The 21183-nt window shown below is 42.0% G+C and overlaps 1 protein-coding gene across 2 annotated transcripts in view; it reads right to left on the bottom strand.

The window, feature by feature from the left end:
- Nucleotides 1–21183, bottom strand: part of MAD1L1 (mitotic arrest deficient 1 like 1) — a 320009-nt gene that overhangs the window by 281998 nt on the left and 16828 nt on the right. For both annotated transcript variants that reach the window (XM_072349472.1, XM_072349475.1), the window contains exon 10: nt 3544–3630. In XM_072349472.1, the coding sequence (XP_072205573.1) occupies nt 3544–3630 (87 nt within the window). The remainder of the gene's footprint in view (nt 1–3543; nt 3631–21183) is intronic.

Here is a 21183-nt window from a genome sequence, read left to right as displayed (position 1 = left end):
CATAAAGCCTATCAAAAAGCCAGCGCTTCTCCCGCTGTCAGATAAAAGACATTTCACTGTAATTAAACTTCTGCCCAACTTTCCAGAAGATTAGGGGAGAAAAGGCTGACAGGCTCCATCTGTATTTGTGACTGACGCTCCATGGGACATCCAAAGGAAGGAGAAGATGGGCAATGGATTTACAGCACACTTCTGAGCTAGCAGCACTTACGGAGACGGATGGCTCCAATCTTATTATTACTCACTCATTGTCTTTTTTTGCTTGGAAACAAAAGTCCCTGCTGCCTCCCTTAAAAACATTTTCTGTTCCATTTGCAATCTCCGTTCCCAAGCCTTCAATGGTTTGGGTTTTTATTTCATTTGTAAGCGATAACACACAGCGTGTTGTTTGGGTAAGTCAGCTTTATGTGATTTATACGAATAAAGGTGTAAACAACCATCTCTCTTAAGAGAACTCTGTGAGCCCTTGGAGAAGGAAAAATATCATTTCAAACACGTTCTAAATATCCCTTTTCACATATAAAACTGTATGTCAAAACTCACGGCTGGCTTTCTGACAGTAGGTGACAGGAATAAACCAGCTGCACTACGATCCCAGCGTCAGGATCAAAGATTTAGTGCTTTTCTCCCTTTCTTCAGATGCCCTTCATTCTGTTTGATGCACTGACTTCACGTTGCCTTGTATTCTACACAATATCTTATTGCCCCAATGTCAGTGTTGCAAATGGGCAAGAGACCACCAGCAACCCATTAGCAATCATGAGGTTCAGCCAGTTTAATGAAGACATATGCCCTGTGGGAAACAGCATTACCAGAATGACTGTATGTCATAACCCTTCATTCTAGATCACCTGAAGCACACTGTGAAGCAGCTGAGCTACAAATCTGTCTCTAGATCTATAGGAAGAACAGGGACCTTACATAGCAATCTGATCCCTTGTGCCATCTTTTCCAAACCTGCCTTGCTTTCTAAAGTCAAGTCCTGCTCGTATTTGACCACATAAGCAATCAACTCTCACTATCAAACATCTCCTTTTATCAAATAGAAACCAAGGACTCCTCATCAGTCTGCGACACAAATAGGACATAACAAGTGCTCACCACACTCACTAAGATCGGTAGGCAAGATGCTATCTCTAGCAATTAAAATGAAGACAGACAACTGCAGTGTAAAGACAGAATACTCAGCATGCAAAGAACAACACCAGGCCCCTCCCTCCTTATGCCAAAGTGCTCCTTGATGACCAGAAATATCACTCACTGACTGCATGCAGCCTCTACCTCTGTTATTTGGGTTAAATGATCAGCAAGTGAGTCTGCTGACCAACAGTGCCCTGGACATCCCATCCTTTCCCAGTGCAAGTGCTCCAAGAAAATGAATGCAGACTGAACAGTCGTGGACAGTCTATAACACCGCTCCAATTTCTTCTGCTGAACATTGAGCTTTGCGTGGCAGCAAGAGGTAACACAGAACTCTGATTCTCTGCTTTAATGTCAGAAATAAACTCAGATGCCAACTTCTGATGATGTTTCCTTAAGTAGCTACCAAATCATTAATTTTAATGGAGAAGTTTAATCAAAGCTTAATACGATAGGCAAAATTCCTTTTTGCATATAGCTCTGTACACAAATAAGCACCAACTATTTATAAATGAAATACGGAACCACCGGTAGTGAAGACAGAACACGAACCAACTCAAGGCTGAAGAAGTTATAGATGAGAAAACAATAAAAAGCCAAATAACTGCTGGGCTCAATCACTAGAGGGAGTCATGGTCACATGTTAAGTTACTGTCATACGCAGTCCACTCCACAGACAATTATGAAGCAAATAGAAGGAAACCATCAGCTGAATCTGGATGTCATTCAGGGGAAGAGCGAAAATTAGATTTGCTTCCTTAACAAGGTTTTATTTCTAGAGATTCGAGACCTTCTCCTGGGAACTTTCAAATCATCTGTAATGAAAGGGTTTAAAAACTGTATCTTATTGCCTACACTTTAAGACGGGATAAGGTATGTGACAGAAGAGAGCTGAAATTGTTAGTTTTGGAAATGACACAGAGCATTTCATCAAGAAAATGCTACAATTTTAATTTAAGCAGCTTTACAGCCCATTTCACTCGAAATCAAAAAGTAATCTTAATCATGTTTTTATTTTTAAACTAAATTGGCACAATTACATCCAGCATGAGCAGACAGCACCAAAAGGCTGCTTCTCCAACAGATGATTCCCTTCGGCCATTAATAAACTTAGAAAAAGCATTGCTCTGACAGGCTGTGAGGAACAGACTGTGGGGAAGGTGGAAGGGGGGAGGGAAAAAACAACTCAAACATTTCCAATGTTCTTTTATTTGATCTATTATGACTCTGGCAGATTTGCTTGGTGCGCTTTTCACGTACAAAATGCCTTTTCTTTTTCCCCTAATATTAGTGACTGTTTTTGTCATCCTTAAAATTCTCCCCAGAACCACAATTTGGCGATCCGCACTCATGGCAGTTTACACTTGGCTAACAATTTTACAACTGAATAAACACTTCTGCTAACAGCAGCAGCACACAAAGCTTTTAACACTCAGCTTGAATTCTGCCCATCATTTGCAAGGCAGGGACCATCATACGACTACCTCTTGAACCAAAATCTACCACGTATCTCGAGACTTACATGCAAACGCAGCCCAAGACAAATAAAAGCACTCGCCCAGAGCTCAACTATACAAGTGTTTGCTTTATATTTAACACATTCACACTGAAGGTGGAAATTCACCATGCTTCTGCTCCTTAGACAAAGCAGATAAGGCTTTGGCAATGCAAACTGCCCAGGAACGATTTTTAAAGGTGGAGGTATTGCTTTTAAACAGGAAGAGACATCAGGGCAGGAAAAGACGTGCTCTGAGGGTGGGAGGTGCTTTCAGGCACATTAAGGAATCATGTTAAGAAACACTATGTGTAACCAATGCAGCCTGGAAAGCAGAGCTCCAGCAGACAAATTCACTTCCTCCAGGAGATGTTCACTCCCACAGCAGTGCAAAGGCTCAGACACCCTCCAGTTTTTACATACATATCCTCTCTTATAAACAAACTGCTCCTTCTACAGTCTAGCAGTGTTCTACCACCGGCACTACTAACACGCTCATCCAACACCAGCTATACAAACCAGTTCTCTGAGTAAGCAAGTTATTCCTCAGAGCTCTTACTGCCCTCCTACCCCAGGATCTCTGCTTTGCACATTTGTGACATTCTCTTTCCAGATGTGGTGGTCTGGGAAAGCTGCTTATCTCCCTTTACAAACACTACAGCTTATAAAATAAAGCTGGATAAACTCTTCACCACATCCTCCCACATTTGGTCTTTTTCATACTACAAGGATTTACATGAGGAAACAACTCTTCATCAACATGGGAAAGAGCAATAGCATGGAAAGCTCTTCAGAGCAGCAGGGAAATCTAAAGAGCTGTCCTCGCAGTCTGAACTCTTTGTTTCCCTTCCCTGTGCTTTAATATGGCAGCATCTTGCTAACCAACATCCACTACTGGTATCACTTACCTGTTTGTGATGGTAGAGTTCTGCTCTTTCAGCACAAGCTCCCTTTGCTGCAGGGCCACAATTTGCCTTGAGAGATCATCAGGTGTCCTACAAAACAAAACAGACCATTGATTGAAAGACTTCATCCCATTTACGCTTATGAGAAAGGTCTCACAGAAAACAGATACAGAAATTCCATCAGCCAAAGCTATCCAGTCCCTTAGGATGACAGGGTTGCATCCTGCCCAACACACATCAAGGCTAGTTTAATTAAAGCTACTAGTTTATGCCATAATAACCATTTAATTCACAGCATCTCAGTGCCCACTTGAACCCATAAACCAACTCTAAAACTGTAGAATCAGAAAAATAAGCAAAAAATTACCCAAAGGAGGTGCTGAATGTAAATACTGATACCTGACAAGGGAAGTCTATACAGCAACAATCTGGTTTCAGACTGGGTTCATCACCTTCTATCTGCAAGAAGCAGATCTGACTCATTTTTCTTTAAATAAAGGAAGTAAATGCTTTCTTCCCATCATAACTTGCAACAAGAGAATATAGAGAGGTGGTAAGGATAAATGTGTGTTGGTGTTGATGAGAAAAAGGTTTATATAAATTATGCTGCCCCTTCCACAGGATCCTTTTTCACCTGTTAAAGTCAACAGACACTTCAAATCAAAGCATAAACATCACCCAGAAAGAAACGAACTGGGCACGCTTAGTCTGCCATGAAGCTGTAAGCAGACACACGGATTTCAACGTGAACAATCTTTGCCGAGTTTAATACCAAGTCAACAAGGTTCTGAAAAGCCTAATTCTAAGCCTCTCGAACTTCACCCAAATATAGCAGATTCATCTGGCAGATAACATCAGGCATCTCTTCTGCCATGTGTTGAGAGCCTCCTCCCAGCACAAGTGTTGGGTCTCCGCATCAATGAAATAATTGGACACATTTTTAAATGGTCAGATAAGTATATTTGCCTCGGTTCTATTCTCACGTACTCAGAATCTCATACCACCATGTATCAGGACTCGGAACTGAAATTAATCCAATGGTAAAATGAGATGCTATTCTAAAAGCCCCAGATTTCTAGTAATGATAGCTACTGACAGACCCCCTATTAAAAAAAAATGACCCTCAGCTGTTAGGCAATTCAAATCAACCATCAGCTTTCAATCTCAGTTTCAGCAATTGGCAGCTTTCGGCTCATACTTATTTCTGGAGGATGTTTTCCTGGCATTGCAGGCTTCAAAAAAAAAAGTGGACTGGCATGGATATAATAGAGAATGAAGCAGCGGGCATTAATCACCTCTAAAGAGTTAACTTTCCATAAAGCTAATTCTTGTTGCATGATCAAGAACGCAGACATCCCTTGTGCACACTGATACCAAACACCTTCACCAGGAGGTTTCACACCCATTTCTAAGGTCTACTTCCCATTCTGATCAAACAACTCAGCAACACCCAAATTTACACAGTTCCAAGTGGAGGAATGGCACAACTACATTAAATCAGATGGGCTTCCAACTTGAAGAGATCTGGTCAGCCTCCCAGAGCACCATCCAGCCCTGGGAACAGCTCTTATTTCACGAGTTCCTGAAAATAATGCTGCATCCAGATACACCTTTATCCCAGCATGAGACACATTCTGGCCTTGAGGCACCTGCCTGCCAGGCTAACTGCGAATAACTTTTGTTTTTCCCTTCCCTATGAAACAACAAATATCTTCATTTGGATTAAAAAGCTGAGAAGTCTGCTGTAAGAGAACCTGACAGCAGTGCTTACCAACACTACTTGCATCACTACTGCTACTCAAGGTAAGATTGAAATCCAGCCTTCAGATAAATGCATCCAAAACCCCTATGGGAAATCTGCTTCTTCGTGCACTGCCCTGTGCTCCCCCTGCAAGCAGCTTCCCCCAGTGCAATGGTAGAGCTCATGCAACCCCCAAAACATGCATGGCTGGCATCAGCCATGCAAAATCCTGTATGAAACCACACACACACAGAACAGGATGATTTGGGAGCAGTGTGTTATTAGAACTGAACATAGCGCTAGGTAATTATAAAGATGACACTGAGAACAAATCTCAATAAGTGGTTTTCAAATGAGTGTAGATTGCCCACTGGCTCTGGTTCCATTCTCCTGGGAAGCCAGAACTCTCCTCCTTTGTCCCACCATCCCAGCCTGGCACTACAATTCCTTCAACAACAACATTTAAGCAAAAATGAAAAGAATCAGAACCCAAACAACTGGGAACATTTGGGACTAATTTGGAAACAAGCCTTCTTTTTTTTTTTTGCTCCAAATTTCAAGTCCCCACTGCTGTACTTTCTAACTTCCAACACGGCAAATGGCTTCTGCAATATATTTAGTACAGCACACCATCAGCATTTTACAGACACTTGCTAGAAAGCTCTGCTGAGCTGTCTTAGTTAAGGACCTATTACCATTTCATGATGAACTGACAGTTATGCACTCAGAATCAGCTGCTGAAGTAACATAAAACCACGACTCAGTAAGCAGATGAAAACGTTTTAAAGAGTAAAAAAACTGATTATATTTTAATTTATAATTTATTAGAACGTCAACCTCTCATTGCTTCTATAAAGTGTTTCAAAATGCGCAGCAAATGAATGGATTTGATTGCAGCTGGATACCTGGCATTAAAATTCAACTATGGAAGTACAAGACAGAAATAAAACTAAATGGAAAAATTAGCACTTGGGCAATTCCTTGTGGGGGATTAAGATCTCCTCTGGTTTTTAACTTAAGTTTGTTTGGAATTAAAGTAGTAATAACACACAATATTAGTCCTTTGCCTACTGTTGGAAGTCTCTTGAAACACTTGCCTAGTTCCAATTCAACACAGACACAGGACACACAGATTTGTGTCTCAATTAAATTGCATTGAACTGAAATGGAACATCCCCAGATTTCTGGCACAGCGTTGTAGATGGATCCATAAACTGCTTTACACTCAAGCACAATTAACTGATAAAGACCAGAGACAGAAGTCTTCAATAAAGGGACCAGAAAGAATCAGGCACAGAAGGTGAGAGCATAACTGCAACAGCTTCAGCTCAAACCAATTCCTTACTTATTTTTTTTAAACATCCTCCTTCAAAGTATAAAGCCACATATGCTTTTCTACGATGCACAAAAAGCACAATAAGATTTTGAATGCCTCCTTCTCCCCGTGAAAGGCAGCAGCATCTGAAGAACAAACAGCACAATAACATGACAACAACAGCAGAATTCTGAAGAGGCATTTTAGTTACTTTAAATATTTCCGTGTGATTAGAAAGGCTGTGAGATGTCTGTAACAGCCTGATCCTGTATGTTTGAAGCGAGTCCCCCTAACAGCCCTCTCTGTATACCTGAGCTGCCTTATCTCCAGCATCTCACGTTCACAGGAATGCTGCCCATTTTTCTCAAGCTTCACCATCAAGTCCAGCAGCTGCTCAGATCCTGTGATGATTCGCCTTCCAAAAGGTACAGCAAGGAATAACCACTACATACAGACTTCTCAGAATACAGCAACACAGAATCCCTCATTTGATCAAACTAAGTACTATGAGAAAACTTGCTCACAGCATCCCTCTCCCCATTGCACCTATCAGCACCATCCTGGTAGCAGACCTGGGCTTCTCTTCATTACACTGAAGGAAAACACTGCCACTAAAATCTGGTGTCCACATCTGGAAGTTCCAAGTTGCTTCACAACAATCATTCTTCAGCCCAACAGCCCCCTCCAGCTCCACTCCAGGCAGCTGCATCCATCTCTTACCATTATCATGCCTATACCCTCCTCCTGCTGCTAACTATATTACACTAAACCATACAGTCAGTAATCCACTATACACAACATTCATAAAGTAATTGAATTCTCAAATTAACTGGGTAATTCGGATACATTTAATGCAGTAACACTTGGATTAAGAGCTGTCAAAAAGAACAAGAGCAAGGTACATTGTATATTGTCCCCCCCAAGAAATGCATGCTTAGTACTCTTATGTCAAAAGCAAAGCAAATGGAGAAAAACCTGAAGAGTAAATGGAAAGCAAGTTCCCTTCACTTAGAAGAGAAGCATCATATTTGTGTGCAGAAGAATCAACAAATTCAATTGCTTCTTACCGAAGCAAATGTACCCATTAGCCACTTGAAGCAGAACGCCTTTCTAAAGCAGCATTTTAAGTGTTTAAGTGTCTTGATGATGCCAAAGACAATTAATTGATGTTTCTTTTGAAACAACTGAAAAATTAGTAATTAATCTAATCAAGCCATAGCTTGAAGAAGGAAAAAATGAGAGAAAACTGTCTTGGATTCCAGTTAATACACTTAGATAAAACATCACAACTACTGAGCTTTCGAGTTTCATTCCTACTTTAGAAGTACTTATGGTAAATACCTTATCATTTGGCTGTCATTAACATCCCAGACTCTGCTCATCTCTACCTACTGCTCTAATAGCGAGCACAGAGCATACCACTGAAATCTGGTTAGCACATACATTGCATAACTGAATGTAGCCACGTGAAGGGCTGTAAGGGACCTCAAGGAGGGGGGAATTTCATACACAGTTTCAAACCCATTGATTTGGAAATCAAGATAGAAATGATTACTTTTGTCTTTGCCTAAATGTTGACTCAGAAGTCAGGCCACTGCAGGCCGCATTACACGACGTGCAACTTATGGGTTTAAGAGAGACCACAACGAAGCAAAAGCAAATTGGTCAAGTTTGATTAATATGCTAAAGTTATGGGAAGCCATCTTTCCAAATGGGATCCAGCTCACCCAAATCATCACTGTCATCTTCCAGGCTTCTCTTTACCCTGGGTGAAACTGGGGAAGCTCAGCAGGATAAATCTAATCACCTGCCACCGCTGCAGCAGGAGTCACTGGTTTTACTCAGTCCATTTTCTGCCACTGAAGTTCTGAATCAGCTTGTTGAAATTACACCTTTCAACACAGAGCTGTTAACCAGCTCAGCTCTCTTCTCATCAAAACACAACCTCAAGCTGTCACTGAGCTTACAGTGATACAGCCATATGGGCAAAACACTTGGGGGGGGCTCATGTGTGAGATGTAACTGTAACCCTGGCCCCAAACACTGGTGTGAAGCCCAGGCTGCCTTTGCCACAGGAGATCAGCAGCACAGCACTGCTTTGGCTGCTCTGGGGGGTGGATGAATAATTTTATGCTCTCTTTCAAAGAATTCTATTAACATCAGCCTCCATTAAGATCCAAAACTAACCTATGCTTTAAATAGAAAAGATTAACAAGGGATGCAGTGTTAACTAGATAAACAGACCAATTGACACCAAGCTCTTACTAAGGACAAGCAGATCCCCAGCCAAGCTCAATTTGCAGTGGTGCTAACCCACAGGGATGTCCTGTAATTGCTCTGCTGTTTCACCTTACGGCACGAAGCTGACCACTTGCTACGACTGGAACAAAACATGTTTTGTTCTCCACTCGATTCAGCTGTCACTCTTCAGGGTTTTGCACAGAAGCTAATGATTTGTAGAATAAGCAATGAGCAAAAACCATATAGGTTCTAAAGCTCTTACTTATGCTTGACATTTACAAACCAATCAAAGCCTACTTTGTCATGGCCTGGTCTCGACTCTCCTGAGTCAAAACAAAAAAAAAGAGGATAAAAACAATCTCTCTGGTATTATGACGGAGATGAAATCAATTCCTCCTTGCAGCATGCACTGCTATGTCTTATCCCAGAGGGAGAAAAAGGGACAACAGTCCACATTTCAATCATGCCGCAACACAAAAGAATTTTAATTAGTCTTTAACACACTTGCATAAAATGAAACTGTTGATAAAGCCGAGAATAAGGCATTTAACATATAATTCAAGAAACACGGCGCGTATCTGTAAAGCTATTAAATATTCTGTATCCTGTGTTTCTCTAGTATAAGAAAATAAACAGTTCTTAAGGTCTTCCCTTCTTCCTTTTGTTGGTTATCGAGGAACCATAACAGGCCTATTGTACTTACTAATCCACACCAGCCACTGCCTTTGAAGTTCTTTCAAACTATGGTTGGGTAAGATGAGAGAACAACCCCTGTCAACAGTGAGTTCCCCCAACAGCAGCACTGCCCTCCCCTAAGTCATCGCTGTCCAGTACTGTATGTCCCACCTCTATTCCCTCCACATTCATCACATCTCATCACTACACCATCTCCTATAAACCAAAAAACAGCACCCGACATTGAGGAAGGTGATCCTTAAGTTTGCATGGATTCATTCACAGCTTTGTACTATCCAAGACTAAGCTGACTTCTATGGATAACAGATTTTGCTCCATTCCGATATGAATTAGAAGCCAAAGAGTAAAAACAAAACGTTAAACTCCTAAAGCACATTTTAGGTGCATACAAGCAATAGTGCAGAAGCAGTCAAGTTGAAAATCCTCCATAATAGTTTTGAAAGTGGCTGCTGCTGCTCAGGTCCCAGGGCAGCCATCAGCACCATCTTTACAATCAGAGGGAATTTTTTTTTCCCCTCAATTTGCAATTTAAACTTATTGAATATAATTACATATTAATGGTGCTGCCGAAAGGTAATTTTTGCTGTGTGTAGTTTTGTTTTACCTGTTGCCCTGAGATTCCAAACCCGATTTGTAAACGTATTTAATAATGTAACATTTTCCTTTGTTGCTGCAGCAAAAGCCACAATTAATCTTTTATCTTTCACAAACTCAATTTGAGGGGGAAAAAAAACAGCTGAAAAGAAAAACAATGTGAGGAAATACACAAAGCAGCTTGTTTCATGGAGCCATAGCCAAGGCAGTTTTTCCTATAGCTTCCATTCATCAGCAGAGTTGGAGCAACAGGGAACAGGCAAGACCCAGTTATTGGGGGGTGGAAAAAATACAGCTTCAAAAGGGAGGGGATAATGTCAAGTTAATCCAAAGAACTGGAACAGAATATCTTATTCTTATCACAAGGGTATCCTAGGATTTGTAAGATATTTGAATAACTGTAAATAGCCATAAGAAATAAGCATCTGAAACTGGAGACTGAAACACGATTATAGGCTCACTGGAAATGAGCTCTGAATAGAAAGATGTGGCATATTTCAGAGAGAACATTCAAATGAGGCTCATTAGAAACCCTCAAGAAGATTCCAGGCCAACCACTGGCATTACATGAGGCCGAGAAGTAGGAATGGAAATAAACAGACTGCATTAGAAACGATGATTTTACCAAACCTCTTCTAGTTCTAATATGCCGTGTTATATGAAAGACATTCGCAGATCCTTGGAGTACCAGGAACTCAACGAACGTTGGCTTCTTTTCAAGGAGGAAAGAAAACAACATGCATCAAACACAACCTTCTGGCTTTACTTCCACGCATACAGAAATTACAAAGACATCATTTTTAAAGATAACCAGAGCTTCTCTCTGATAGCAAAAGAAGTTAAACGCTGCCACTAGGACCGGGGACTGACAACGGGCATTTATTTAAGTATTGTAACAGAGTTCACTGAATTGATGGCCGTGTTCTTCTGACAGTTCTCTGAGATAGCCCTGGCAGGATACTGATTTATCCAAGTTCCTCTATTGTTTTCAGCATCTTCACTAATCATAATACTTCCCCAGAGTCTTATCACTGCAAATATTCGCCAGCAGTAACACAAAATCCTTCACACGGAGCAAGAGGAAATACTATTATTGCCTACCTTCAGGTCCTTACAGGAATCTAGGCACTGCTTTCAGCTACATTTAAGATAATGCGGGATTTGACACCTGGTGTTTTACTTTCATTTATATCCGACAACAGTTGCATACCACTTCCATGTCACACAGGAACGAGCACTTTAAATTGCAACTTTAAGCTACAACAAAAGTTACTTTAACTACTTTTTTAACGTATAATCCAATAACATTAATCACAGGTGAAGTTATGGTTAAAGGTTTTAGAAAGAACTAAGAGCGCTGATAGGATGTTCAGCTGGAGCATTACTCTTTTAAACAGAAATCTGAGGTTAAGTCTGTTGCCTTGATTAATTAAAACCAACCCAAACCTCAATCAAGGATTATTTCAAAGCTTTTCACAGCAGGAATCTCACCGCTAGCAGGAGCAGAAAGTGAAACAGCCTTGTTTCTGCAAGCACAGGATGCTAGAAAACGCTACCAATAAACAGAAAATGCAAAGATGAGAAATCAGTATATTTATCATGGAAAAAAGAAAACAATACTGGAACAAATGAAGGAGAAAGTGCCTAAGGAATGAGCTCACATTGTCAGCAGCAGCAGCAAGTAATTTGTATTAAGATGGCCCAAAGGGCATCAGCTACCACTGAGGCTCCACTCAGGGTAGATATGTCATGTGCATAATTTACTTAGGGATAAGAGTAGATTTCTACTCTCTAAACCAGACCAAAGAAAAACCTAAACTTTGGAGCTTGAGATACAAAGTTTAAGCGACCTGACTCAGGACACTGAAAAATAAATCTCCAATTCAACTCCAATATAGGAATTTTTAATCCCACGTTCATTTAAAGGACATGCAAAGTTATCAGCTACAAGAGTTGTATCCTAAAGCTTCAGTTTCTTAAATTACTTAAAGTGGTTCAGTATCAGTATGCAATGCTACTTGGATGAGTGCAATACTAATAAATTAATCCCGAGACAGAAGCTTAAATCCAAGCTTTTTGCTGAGTCTAGCCCTACGTTCAACTACCACATCACTTCCCAATAGTTCCCTCCAAGCTTTTACCCTCCAGAGCCCATTGCTCGGGCACAAGTGTCAGCAACCCCACAAAGTAGGTGGCTGCAACTCCGACCTCCTCCCTTAATGAAGCACAGTCCTCACCCAGTTGTCCATGAGAACTGGCAAGCAAGTTTATGTTCAGGAAAATGAACTTCACGGGTCCCCAGACACATGTAAATAAAAACGAAGAAATTTCAGATTAACAGAGCTGCATTCAAACCCTTCCCCCAGCCTCTGGGAGGATTAATGAGGACTTCAAAGAAGCTCAAGTTCCAATTAGAACTGTGTGACCACCCCAGGGACACAAATATTCCTCTGATTAGCAAGATGCGCTCTTTGAACTGCTTTGCTTAAAAAAAAAAAAAAAAAAAGCTTTCCCAACTTTAAACAAATACAGAATTTCTCTTTTTTTCCCCCCACTTGTAAAATTTAACATTCAAAGTGAAGGACAAACAACGTTTCGGACCAAAAGTTTTATGGAAGCCCATCAACACTTCAGCTCCATGCAAGCACTAACAGACATGAGACACAAAGGATTGAAACACCGTGGTCCCAGCACAACCAGATTCCACAAGTCACTGAAGCAAAAGAACAACTCAGAGCGACACTGTTGTAACAGTGTTAGAGCCAGAGAAGGATGGCAAAAAAAACCCCACTGCAGTTTACAAACCAGTCTTTACAAAGCAGTCTCATCAGCCCTACTCTCCCTACAGGGCAGAGCACATCAATGTGCACATCAGTCTTCTCAAACTGCTTTCTTTCCTCAACATCCAACTCTCCCAAGCTGGGCACATAAAGCACTTCACATCCAAGTCCTTTGACACACAGTGCTGTTAAAACACACACCTTCAGCCTTGGAAATTAAGCACTGGTTTAAGCAAGAAAGCCCCTTACTGCGCTTCCCACCCACAGAACCAACTGCCTTCCCTCCCAAGCCCCTCATTCCCAAAAACAGAGTTGAATTACATAGTCTGAAAGGTTTAGCACCAGGAAGAACGATAACCATAAGAAGAAATGCTGGGAAAATAACCGAATCTTCAAGCATGCCAAAGCGGTCAGTGGATATAATACACCAGCTTGTGAAAGCCAAAACACAATCACTGTCATCCATTAATAATGAAGAATTCATGTCAGAAGGAAATAGAAGCAGACTTAAAGACACGTTCACAGTAGTGTAATCATGTTAAAGATGTAAACAGGGGCATTTCAGCAATTACTATTCTCTCTTTGTCAGCTCACTCTCACAACAAACCAGTCTTACAGCTCAGCTGCCTGCACCAAGCACAGGGCTCAGGGCAGCCAAAAGCTATTACAGTCTCCCTGTGCCCTTGCCACAGGCTCCCATGACTGGAACTAAGATAAGAGCTGGGTCGGTATCACAGGCAGCTTGACATCATCTTGGTTTATGACAGCAGTAAAGTTTTAATCACTTGTAATGCCTGCAGCTACGAGGGGAGACACTAATGAAATTAAACAACACTTACTAAAATATGAAATGCGCTTACAGAAGAGAGCTACCTGCTCACTCCATAAAGAAAAACAACCTCACATTCCTGCTTCCTACCACTTCTACATCCTCCCTTGCATCTATGCTCATCTTCAAGATCTCATTCCTTCACGGTGCAGTAGAACACATGAGACAACCACAGCCAGTTACTTTTCCTTTGGTAACTTGGCTTTGTGGAACCAACCAGATAGCAATGAAGAATTCAGAACCACTGGTCTGCAAGTCTTCTCAGTGTCTGCACCTCTGAAGATCTCCCTCCTCCAGGATCTATCTGCAGCTCCCAGCATTCTCCATCCACAGCTCAATCCTCCTTCCTCTGGTGAGCCACAGCTGCCCGCACGGGTCTCCCCACTTCAGAAGCATCTCAAAGCAGCAGCACCAGAATTAGGCCTTTCTTACAGAACTCGAAACCTCCACTATGTTTCATACACAACCTCTGCAAAAACTGGATTGAAAGGAAAACAAAGACATCTGGAAATAAAGTCCCTCTGCTCAATAGTAACCTTGCAAATGCTTACAGAACAGTCAGCCCCATGGTAAGGCATTTCAGAGTTACGCAAGGAGTCCGGGGTTTCCAGGGTTAACACCACCATTTTACCATTATTTTTGCCAGGAAAAAAGCCTGCAGGCAGCACACGACAAAAGGACAGAGAGAAGATAGTAAGATTCTGTAACTGATGCAGTGCAAAGAGCTCGTTATGACCCCAGAAAGAAGATAAGTGAACATGACTGAATAAATAACAATCCCCGCCTCCCATCTCTTCCCTGTAAGTTGATGATCTTCTCAACCAGTGTGAGTGACACCAACAGCTTCAGCAGTGTGAGCCTTCCACAAAACCAGCCCCACTCCACGTGGGCATTTTGCTTCTCGTTACACCTCCTTCCAAAAGCCGAGCTCTGACAGGCCCATACATCCTCTGCAGGCATTCCTTCTCCCATCCAGAACCACACACAATCCTGAGGGAATGGGCACAGTTACTGCAGCAAGAGATGCACGTATCCTACAAAGAAACCTTTGCTTCAAACCCAGGGAAGAACATCAACAATCCCAAACCCCACACACACACACATACAGAGCCTGACAATTCTTTGAAATCAGGCTTAAAATGTTCAAACAGTTTCTCAGAGAGAACTGCCTATTGATTTTGTATCAGATACAGCAGAAAAGAAGGGGAAGAGCATTAACAGTTGAAACAGACGTTGCTGTCCCAACCCATACTCCTCTCAGAAAGCACAAGGGCTTTAAATGCGTAAAACCAGCTCAACTGCATAGTTACCTCTGAAAGGCCAGTTACCTAAACTGGGCTGCATAGCAGAGAGGAATAGAAATGAGACAGAGTCAAACCACCTCCAGAATGAATCTGAAGGGGAGAGGGTATGTTTCACAAGAGGAAGGGGTTTTGCTCCCACCTTCCATCCTCCTCTCTCACCCTCCTGCAGACGTCACGGCCCAAAGAGACAGGAGAAGAGGATTCCATTAATAAATATATTTCAACTTTCTTTTCAATGGTGCTAAAAATGTATGCAAATCCATTCATAATTAGGTTTAAAAATTCCATTTCATGGCCTAATCAGACTTCAAAAAACTCAATTTTAGTTTTAATCAGATTTTAACAAGGATATTAAGTCCATTCCGTTCAGAAGAGGGAGAAACGGAGAATTTAACACAAAATGTATTCAAGCTTAGCTCTGGGAGATAATTAAATAAAATTAATTTGGCAAGGGTTGTCTGTAAATGGAAACGCTCCAGACAGCAGAGCACATTCCTGAAGGAAACAAAAGCGGTTCATTACTGTACAAATAGATGCAATGCTCGCTGTTCAGGCAGAAGGGAACTGCAGCTCCTCCACAGCAGCAGGACAAGCTGGGCCCTCCAGCTGCCTCCAACAACACAGCAGGTTGTGGAGAAGATGGTAGTTATTCCCTTCCCATTTCAGCTACATCTCTTAAGCCTCTCCCCCAGCACAGCAAGGATGGAAAAGGCAGGAGACCACATGTACACACCTAGTGATTTCCAGTCATCAAGAAAGAAAAGCAAGAGACAGCTCCCTGAACTATGAAATCCCTCAGTCGAGGTGGTCAGCAAGGATCTTGTCACATGTAATTCCACATCCCATGGAGTGGTTTAGAGCTGATTTCCAGCTTCACACTAGAAGCATCTCACCCTCCCCACCAACACTTGCAGACAGATAAGGGTTTTAAAACCTCAGTAACTGCCCCTCTCATGGATCAGCTCCGAAGGACCAAATAAACATTCCACAGCCCCTGCACATCTTCATGTTGTTTCTTCCCCAGCTACAATGCCAACTTTCAAAGCACCTCCTTGACCTCAGCACTCACACCTACTCATCTTTACCTTGCTCTTGGCACTGATGATCACTTCCTAGCTCCCTCACCTTGCCCTTTCTTTCCCCCTCTCATAATCTTTTTTGGAATAGCACTTGAGCATAGGGAATTTGTCTTGCTTTTCCTTGTGAAGCAGTATAAATGCACAGGGTTATGCAAATATGGACAAAATAACTTAAGAGAAATATTACCCCAAGGTCAGGCTGATGAAGATTAAGACCACAAGCAGCCTCAGCTCTGCCTCCCTTCAACTCTGTGCAGGATTTTCATATACTGTTAAACATCAGCTTAATCATCAGAAAACATGTGAATGATGATACCAAAGACATCACCAATCTCAGGCATGATTTGAACGTTGATACTATCGATTTGTCAGACATTTAACTACTAACATCACACAGCACAGACTGTCCAGGAAAGTCACTTCTGCCAGATGCCTAACCAACATATATCATGAAAACAAACCAGAAACAGCTGACTCCAGGCTGCATCAGAAGAGGGGTGGCCAGCAGTTGGAGGGAAGTGATAGCCTCCCCCTATTCTACCCTTGTGCAGCCCCATCTGGACTACTACATCCAGGCCTCCTCAGTGCAGGAGATGCAGAGCTCTGCAAAGACCTCACCGCAGCCATCCAGTACTTGAAATGAGCTTCCAAGCAGCAGGGGGACCAACTTTTCACACTGTTGGATCGCAACAGGACAAGTGGGAGCGGCTTTAAAATGAAAGAAGGTAAATGTAGGTTAGATCTTAAGACTTCTTTACTGAAAGGGTGGTGATGTGCTGGAATAGACTGTCCAGAGAGGCTATGGGTGCCCCATCCCTGGAGATTACAAGGTCAGATTGGATGGGAAACTGGGCAGCATGATCTAGAGATGTTGGCAACCCTGCTCACGGCAGGGGATTGGGACAAGATGATCTTCAAGCTCCCTTCCAACCAAAGCCATTCCATGAGATTCTATGGAAGTTACAGGTTTGATCAGTAGCCTACAAATTATACTCACATAGCCATCCTGTGGTTAAACAGAACAGTACAGGATACAGGAAACTAATATTTCACAAGGATAAAAATAAACTATTTGAAGCACCTAAGTACAGTCAAAAGAGGGAATTTGAGAAACGGCATGTTTATTTTCAGCAGCTATGAAAAGCCTCACAGACAGGAGCACATACATTTCCAGAGACCTATGCCTACCCAACTGGAAATATATATATTTCACAGTACTCCTTCACTCTTCCTCTTCATCAGCCTTCCAAATCTATCAGTTATTATGAAGTACCCATTGCATCTCTCCTTGCCAGCTCCTGGCAGGCAGGCAAGCTGATAGGTGCTTCGTCACCTTGACAAGTGGGCCAGCTCTCCAGAAGGCAGATGATGTCTTTGGCAAAGTTGCACTGGAAGCCATCAGACCTAAATGAAAGGCTTGTCACAAAGCAGGCTTGATGCCATCATCCTTGGCTGATGAATTTGCAGAAAACCACCTGAAGCCACAGAGCTTTTAACTCTGGGAATACCAAAAGCACACAGACAGAAATGTTAATAGCAAACATAATGGTAAAACCAAGTTTAAAGAAATCAGAACTAAGTTAATGCATCATCTTCCGAACTCAGCTAGTAACAGAGCTGCAAAGAAACACCAACACCTGCCCAAGGTAACCAACAAACAGCTGATTCTTGAGTTATATTGAACACGTTCACAAAGGCAGATAACAGTTCCTGCCATTCTTAGAAAAGTGAAGAGGATGTTCAGTGAGGGCTTGAAATCCTGGGCTTCACAAGATGAGAAGGATTGTTTTCACTGAAGCAGAAAAAAGTAAACTTGGTCAGCAGGGCGTAACTTAGGAGATTTTGGATTTACCCGTGTCCTCCTATCCAATAAATACATCTTCCTTTCAAAGAAACCAATACGCTGCTCCTACCAGAACACCTCTGGAAGACAGCTTAAGCAAGTACCAAGAAATCAAAAGCAATTCCAGCAGGAACATGCTAGGAAATGGTTCTTGCAGTAGTTGCACATTCCACCCCAACAAAGAAGCTCAGCAATTGTTTATTTTACTGACAAGATGGTTGAGAAAAACATACAGAGAGAGAGCACATAAGGATGGTCAAAGTGGTGCTAGAAAAGCAGAGAAGAGATGCTCAGGATCTCAACTAAATGCATTCCTAGAAAAGCTGCAACTGCGCCTACTTGGAAAGGTCAGACCGACAGATCTTAACTCCATCGATAGCAAAAGGCAGCAAAAGTCAAACACTGCTTCACTGTGCAGTGGCTTCTAACACTATTCCATATCATTCTCTCCTACAAATGCCATGCTGCAGCAGACGTGATTTCAACAGGAGAAACATTTCTCTGCTTGGTGAAGAGCAAAACATGTGCAGAGCATGTTTCAGAGCACCAGCAGCCCTGAGGCAATAAAGAAGATATAAAAACTTGCAAAAATAATCCTCATCAATGCACTGCCTGTGTTCCACATCAGCAGCAGGAAGCGAACTAGGGTTCCATGCACTTTCACCTGTATAGCCTTATTTGTGTGATATTTTACAACTTTGTTGCATAATAATTCAAGTTTTAAGGAAAAAAGAACTGAAACAGTGTCAGAGCAAAACATGTCTCTGTTCATTCTGTGCACATCATACATAGCATCTCCCAACCTACAAGTTTTCACTTTAAAAACAAGCAACAGGTGAGGACACCAAGGAAAATCCCTCCTACTGAAGTATAACCCACACTGACAGCAGACAGCTTAGCTCACTCTTCTGCTTCATGCCTCATTCATCAGCCTGCACCTTCCTATTTAGAACAAGATTCCATTGCCTCAGACAGAGGACCAGACACACATTAGGAAATAAGCTGATCCAACATGGCAATTCCTCTGCTGGAAGTTGTTTTAAAGTAACACACACCTACTTAACCACAGCCAGTATCAGAGACCCTGGAGGCACTTACCACACTAACCTCCTTACTCACAAGGTTTAAGTTCCACTCTAAGAAACATTTCAAAACACGCAGTGTTTTTGCTCTTAGAAGTCACACCAACTTTTCTCCCCCTCTCCCAACACTGCAGCCACAAATGTATATTTACAAGCAAGTTCTTTCTAATAGCATAGCTTGTGAGGAAAGAAAAAACAGCCCGGGTAAAGACTTACTTCAGTCACAAATATTCAGCAGCAAAAAGGTCCCAAGGGAGGAAAGACCGAAGCTTAAGGACATGTCTTGTAATGTTACCATGTAAGCCATTTCAGCTGCCTTGTCAAAACTAGCAGCATTTCAATGACGCTGAAAAACTGAGTTTAATATTCATACACTTCCATTTTCCTCCCACCCCATCCTGATGCTGCTATGCTAACTAACCTGCAAGTACAATTAAAACAGAAGATGAGAAATTACCAAGCTGATCCAGTACAGAACTCTGCACTGATCTCAAGCCAAAGACAAACAATTCAGGCCAGCAAAATCCCCGCTCCAGGCATTGGGGAGGGTAAGTTCTACCCAGAAGTAAAGCTTTTTCAATACACTATCAAGATAATCTGCATAAATAGGCTCAGAAAAGTGTCTGATGATGCAGATTAAACCTTATCTACAGCAGTAGGAAAAGCCTTTTTAGTAGTTCAGCACATTCTTTCTAGCAAACTGTCTATCTCTCAGCAGGAACAGAGGTCAGCTGCCCTCACCATTCAGGCTCCTGCCCACATCCATGGGAGTTGTAATACACAGTGTGGGGGCAGAAAGATCAACGTGCTCTATGCACGCTCACTGAAAACACCTTTTCTCCACTTCCATTTCTCAAAGCCTCAATATTAAACAGTCCCAGCAGCTCCAAACAAAAAAAGGTTTTCATTTATACTCTTAAGTTCATTCCCTTGCCAACAGTCAGGAAAATATGCATCCACACGGAAATGGAATTAAGAACCGTCTAGATTAGGTTCTGTCCAGTCTCTTGCTATTATCTAAACATCTTCCATAATCTTCTGGAGCTGCAGCTGTTTGTCTGGCCCCACTGGCAGCTGCCTTCCCACAGATTAGAACTTCCTTCCAGCTGTATTAATGGTGGGGCTACAGAGATCTGATTAAAATACCTTTAGCATAGATGTTTTTAGTCTCCTTGTGGTACTGACTGCCCTCCCTTCTTCCGCCTCACTTCCACTCCTGTCAGTCAGTTCTGCCTGCCCAACTTCCGCATTTCTATGAATTTGCTGAATTTGGCATTTTATCACTGTAACACATTGGAAAGCACAGCAATGAGAGCAGAGCACAAGGTCCCAGGTGAGGCTTTGCTCAAACGCAACAGCCATGGGCACAGAAATAAAGGGCAGAAGCTGCTTACCTTCAGAAGGCCTCACATACGCAGGGATCTCCAGAGAGATGCCCTCAGCTCCACTGCCAGCCCTTACATGAGGTCTGGGAAGGGGTGAACCCTTGTTCCTTCCTTCGGTCACTCAGTGCATTGCATTGTATGCTCCTGAGCCCCCCCTGGGCTGGCCCTGCCTTCCCACCAGGTGCTCAATCGGTGCTTCAGGCCATGATTCAGCATTTCCACTACAAGCACACATCAATTTTACTACAACAAAATGATATGCAGAAACATGAAAGAGGATCCCAAGGCTAATCTTTAAGGAACTCCGCTCTACCATGTATTTTTCTTTCAACAATACCTCATCTGCTATTGCTTAAACAATTCTTTACACATCCTATAGTTCTTCTAGCCGTTTTCCACCTCTCCTGCTTGGTTTTCACTTTCCCAAATGGCTCTCTTGAACAAACGTTTCAGTGAAGTTCAATTATGTAAGAACTACAGCACTTTGCTTGACAAGACAATCAATTTCCTAGACAAATAAAGCTGATATATTAGCCTGGAACAATCCATATTGTTACTCCTTGTGATCCAATCACAAAGGCGTTGCCCTAATATTAAGGCTATGCCCACTAAAACAAGGGAGTAACACTACAATAATATGAATACTTACTGAAGCATTTTGTTTGGTATTTTGAGGATGGTTTCTTAAAAGTATTTGCAATGGTAAAAGAAAACTCAGTGAGCATCTCCAGGATCCATTCTTACATGTCTGTTA

This window comes from Excalfactoria chinensis, chromosome 14, assembly GCF_039878825.1.
Source record: "Excalfactoria chinensis isolate bCotChi1 chromosome 14, bCotChi1.hap2, whole genome shotgun sequence".
In the NCBI taxonomy this organism is placed as follows: domain Eukaryota; kingdom Metazoa; phylum Chordata; class Aves; order Galliformes; family Phasianidae; genus Excalfactoria; species Excalfactoria chinensis.
The sequence above is the reverse complement of the archived record's forward strand: the minus strand, read 5'-3'. Positions and strand labels throughout refer to the sequence as shown.